At 45.5% G+C, this 5578-nt stretch overlaps 1 protein-coding gene across 1 annotated transcript; it reads left to right on the top strand.

Annotated features, from left to right (window-relative positions):
• Positions 1–204: 204 nt before the first annotated feature.
• On the top strand, positions 205–4554 carry CEP20 (centrosomal protein 20). The gene is made up of 5 exons (XM_035132130.2): positions 205–253; positions 749–946; positions 1263–1347; positions 1811–1931; positions 3136–4554. The coding sequence occupies exons 1-5, from the start codon at positions 226–228 to the stop codon at positions 3160–3162; spliced, it is 459 nt and encodes a 152-aa protein (XP_034988021.1). The 5' UTR covers positions 205–225; the 3' UTR covers positions 3163–4554.
• The last annotated feature ends 1024 nt before the right edge of the window (positions 4555–5578 follow it).

A 5578-nucleotide genomic window follows, 5' to 3' on the forward strand; every position in this document is an offset into this window, starting at 1 on the left:
GAGGAAAGGAAAGGGTTAACGGTTCCAGATAAGCTTATTGGCTGAGCGCGCAGCCAGTAGAGAGCAGATACCGCCGCCGGGTGGAGGGAGGCTCCTCCGTCCCTAATGCGCACGCGTGCTTTGCCCCTGCGGTTGCCCTAGAGACCGAGAAGCCTGTTTGTTTATATCCGGGAATTTTCGGTTATTTTTCCCTTCCCACTTCCGCCTCCGGTTGCCCCTTCCAAGATGGCGACCATAACAGAGTTGAAAGCAGGTAAAGGGAAGCGGGAATGTTCTCTTTCCTTTGTCCTGGTGCGAGGAGGGGGGGCGGGGTTACTTGTTTTAAACTTATTTTTCACTGGGGTGTGTGTCTGCCCTCCCCCAGCTCTGCTCCTAAGCCTTTAAGAGCTGCATAGCAGGTGGAAGTTCACCTGGGGCAGCTGCTATTCTGTTGTGGGGTGCTGTACCTGTTGCCTAGCTGCCTGTCATGGACTTGATCGGGATACGTTTTATCATGCCAACAAGGAAGCATATTTAATTCTGTCTGCGACAATCTCATTCTACTTTGTTAATTTGCAATTTTTTTTAATGTCCAGCATGTCTAATGAAACTTAGCTTCTGTCCAAAGCAGCTCATGAGAACTAAAGGCTTAGTTTTTTTTGGTTGTTCTTTTTTTGGGGGGGGAATGTGTTTGTTTGTTTTCGCACTTGGAACAGCTACAGCTGGGTTTCTTGTTAATAGAAAAGCTGCCTGGTTTTGTACTCCCTAGTTTTAACAGACACGCTGGAGAAGAGAGGTACGCTGGGACAGATCAAAGCAAGGATCAGAGCTGAAGTTTTCAACGCGCTGGATGACCAAAGCGAGCCACGGCCATCGTTGTCCCATGAGAACCTTTTAATCAACGAACTGATCCGTGAATACTTGGAGTTCAACAAATACAAATATGCTTCATCTGTTCTAACAGCAGGTGAGCCTTTTTCCTATTTCCTTTTCTCTGTTGCATGGATACTATCCAATAAATAATGAATATGGAAATGGAAATCACAGAAGTTACAGTCCTACAGAAATGTGTCTCTGGAGATTTGTGGCTGGTGGCTGGTGAATAGTGATTTGTTTGCGAGCCATGCGTGAATGGGGTTACTAAAATAGCTAGGTACATACAATTCCTGCATTGCAGGGGGTTGGACTAGATGACCCTTGGGGTCCCTTTTAACTTTCACAATTCTATGATTCTATGAATCCGAGTTCAGAAAGGATTAATGTTCACATGTTCTGTTTTTCAGAATCTGGCCAACCTGAAGTTCCATTGGACAGAGAATTTCTTGTTAATGAACTAAATATAGTTGAAGATCCAAACAGCAGATCAGTGTAAGATGACATAGTCCATATATTCTGGTTCTATAAGCTCCCTCTGGATTTTGAATGCCTTAAAGTGTTGATATATGATGAATACATTCTTAATCATATATGTGCAGGATGACACATATAATGTTTTCCCCACACTTCAGGGGCTCTGTGGTAAATTTCTAAAGCTATAATCTTATACATACTTACTTAGGAATAAAGTCCTAAACTTCTGAGTAGATAAGATTATGCTGTAAGTGTGCCTCTAAAGAGTGCTTACAAAGAAGTCCATTTCCTTGGACCCAGAGGGCCTTGCTTCTGAGTTACGATCATATGGCAATTGTTCTTTGCTGAAAATCTGCAAGCATAGTCCACCAAAGATTCCCTCTGTGCAAGTTCCACTAAAGTAAATGGGAGTGGCTAATGATCCTTTGCCCCTTGTTTCTTCAGCTCTCTCCACTCAACAATTTTCCCCATTTTTTAACAGGCCACTTCTGTATGGAATTATAAACCAGCTGTTACATGGTAATGAAGAAAAGGTCTGCAATACATTCCCCAGAGCACCTTTGTTACAGGTTTCAAACCAACCAACGAAAGGAGTCAAATGGGTATGCTTTGGTTAGGGTGTGTGGGAGTGTATAAATAATGCAGAAGTGTTTAACCTATTGTCCTCTAAATGTTGTTGGGACTACAACTCCCATAATCCCTGGGCTGTGCCAGCAAAGTCTGATTGGAGTTGGAAGACCAAAAAAAATCTGAACCACAGGTTTGCCACCCCTGAGAGGGGCTTGCAAATAAACTTTACTTTCAAGGAAAAGAGAAGTTACTGTTCTGACACTGGCACACATCATCATTGGTACTGAGACATAACCAAACATAAAACCTGGCCACCTTCCTCCTGCATTAAGATGGAGAATCTGATGCTCTCCAGATGTTGTTGGATTTTAACTCCCATCAGCCCCAGCCAGCAAAGGACAATGGGAGTTGTAGTCCAGCAATGTATGGAGGAACGTAAACGCCCCAGTCCTACATGAATTAGCCATGTTGTTAAGATTTGTTATGGAGTTTCTCAGCTGGGTCCCATCATTGTTGGAGTCAATGTCGATGGCGGCTGGAGAGAGCGCTTTCATTGTGGTGCCTTCTGGGCATTGCAACTTCCTCCCTAGAGTGGTTTGCTTGGTGCCGAGTTTATTAGCTTTTAAGTGCATTCTGGATTTCTTCTCTTACTTTGGGTTTTAACCTGTGCAAGTTGCTGTTGTGTCTTGCTGCTGTAGTTACTTGTTTCGTTTATATTGGAAACTGTTCTGAGAATCTGTATTGAAGAGCGGCATATTATTGATTGGGATGTTTGGGTAACATTGGTCACAGAGGAGATCTGCTACGCGGCTCACCCAACTTATTATTGCAAGAGCTGCTGGCAGCGTGATCTATACTCAAAAGTGAATCCTCCTGAATTCAGTGGGACTTGTATTCAAGTAAGTGTGCACAGAACTGCAGAAGCAAAGGCACAAGACTTGCCTTTATCCTGTCTGGAAAAGTGGATGAGAGGTGCCATTCACTGGAAAGATAACTTGCATAAGCCTAGCTTAAATGAGCAGGAGTTGTGCAAGACCATAGTATGACTCTTCTGCAACTTGAAATCAATTTTCCAAGCAGATTTTTGGCCTCCATGCAGGAAAACTAGTTGGCCAGTGATGTGATCTGTAGGTTCAGCTCATCCCAAGTAGATCTCATAAGAAAATATGATTACTCAAGAGTTGGCATTACTTACCATGTTGAAATGCAACACGTCGTCTTTGTTTTAATTCTCAGGGGCTGCTGCGGAGCCAGGATGCATAGCTGGCCCAAAGCTTGAAGATATGTTGAGTTCACGGGGCCTAAACAGATGAAATAAACCATCACGTGTCCCTTCGTGCAGAGCAGGTGTTTATTTGTTACTGTGCAAAGTTCTCAAGACTGATTGGTAAAATGGGTAAGGGCAATTTTGTAGATGTGGCATTTCTAATCATCTTTGTGCTGTGGTTTCCTCTACAGTTCTAGTCCAAGGTATATTGTTGGTAAAAGGAGGGATATGTTAGTGTGGAAACATAAGAAACTGTGACAGTTTTACAGCATCAATCTCTTGGTGGGTCAGAATCCATTTATTTTCACGGTATGATAAATGGTAAACAAAAGGGGGGAGGAGCAGGTTTGGCCTATAGGTCTAAAAATTAAAAGCGTCCAGTGTTTCAGCTCAGTGTCATACTGAATTCTATTTTTGGTTCTTTGTACATGAATAAAAGATAATTTGCCTTAAACTTTGACTTGCGAGGGTGTCCGATAATTGAATCCTTATGTGGTGGAAACAGACTTTTCACAACGATAGGGACTTTCCACAATAATTGATGTTAACAATTACAGGAATGGGATGTTATTTTAGTAAATGTTTCGGCCTTCCCTGCAATCCTGAAGTGTTTTCCAGTGTTCAGCAAAGGACAGTGTTAAGCCTCAGCTAAGGATATTATATAGATTTAGGACCAAGTTATGGGTATGGTGCAGATGTAATGCTGTTGAGCTTTTGTGCCCTGCCTTTCCTTCCTCTTCTCACATGCCCTGATTGACTAGAGACTTCCTGATTTCCTAACCACAGTTTCCTGTGACATCCAAACTAGGAAACTCTGGTTTAAGCACTGCCTACAAGCCAAGATTGAAATTTTGGGTGCAGTAGGACAAAAGACTTGTGCTCCTAGCTGCTTCTCCTCATTGGAGCAGCACTGCAGTGTTATGCTTGAGGGCAGGTTCCTCTCCCTGGTCTCTCATTTGACAAAATTAGCAATCAGAAATGAGGATAAAAATTAAGAACTGTATGTAAAATGGGAAGAATACAGTGTTCAGCTAACAGCTCTCCTGAGCCACCCTTGGCTGAGCAAATGCTGCGATGTCATGGAACACTCACAAACATTCAGGCCTCTTTGGGAGGGATTTGTCACTTCTTAGAAGGGAGTAAAATGTAAGGTTGGGTTAGGAAATGCCCTCAGACCGGGTGTAGATTAATTATGGCTAACCAGATAAAATCCAAGCCATATATAACATTGCTTCTGTTCTATTGTGAATTACAGTAGCTGCAGCTGCCTATGCTTTAGTGAAGTACTTAGCTTAGCTATCTGATCTAGCATGCTGATAGGAATAATTTTAAGAGACACAAGCAAAGGAAACCTGTATCAGACTAGTTCTGGACAAGGGGAAGTTTTCTGTACACAACGGAAGGGGCATGTCACAGTGGCCGGAGGGACTACTTCAGAGTAACGACGCTACGCAGCTCTGCATTTTATTCTTTTATTGGTGCTGCGTATTTACAGTGCTGAAGTCATTGCTATTTACACGGAGTGATGTGGTCAGTCGGTTTCAGAACCTCCTAATGGCTTTTGGCGCGTCTTTCTCCAACACAAAAGCTTTGGCAGACCCATCCTCTTTCCCCTCCTCTTTCTGCGTAATTCCGGAGTTGGGGGGATGGGTCTCCCCCCCTTATTCGCCCCTTCCTGTCCCACCTGGGACCCTGGCTCCTCTACCTTGCCTGAGCCTCGGACACGACTTCCTGCTTCCCCACTGGAATCGGAACTCTCTCTGCTTTCCCCTGTGCTCGGGGATTGGCTTGAACTCAGGAGGGGAGGGACTTCGCGATATCCCCTGTCCCTCACATCCACCCCCCTCCCAAGCTCTCCTTCACCCCTCCCCAGGTCCCCCCCAGGTGTCGGTGACGACTGGAAGCCTAAGAACTCAGTGCTTTCCGAGCCCGTTGGTGTGAACACCTCCCCCCAGTCCGGCAAGCCCCCCCCTTCCGCCTGGGAGGATGGGAATCCCAAAAAGTCCGTGGCGTCAGAGCTGGTGGGGGTAAAAATGTTCTGCCAATCTGCTCCTTCCTCTGACTGGGTGGATCTCGGTGACACCCATACCTCATCCTCTGGTTCCTCAAACTCCGCTTCCCAGCGCCATGGTGAACTGCTCTCCCGTGCTTCCTCCCCCTCCCCTTCCCTTTCCATGTGCCAGTGCTTGGGTCTATGGGGAAAGAGGGCGTGAAATTCTTCTACCAGGAATTCCTCCTGTATCTGAGTGGCTGGGACCCATTCATTCTGGGACGGTGGAGCGTCCTCCCATGCCATGAGGTACTCCAGTCCCCCCACCCCCCACCTTGAATCCAGGATGGCCGTGGCCTCATTGAGTTGCTCCCTGCCTTCCCTCTCCCCCCCTCCCTCAGGGGTTTGTTCGCTGTCTCGGA

The sequence above is a fragment of the Zootoca vivipara genome, chromosome 14 (genome assembly GCF_963506605.1).
Source record: "Zootoca vivipara chromosome 14, rZooViv1.1, whole genome shotgun sequence".
Taxonomy (NCBI): domain Eukaryota; kingdom Metazoa; phylum Chordata; class Lepidosauria; order Squamata; family Lacertidae; genus Zootoca; species Zootoca vivipara.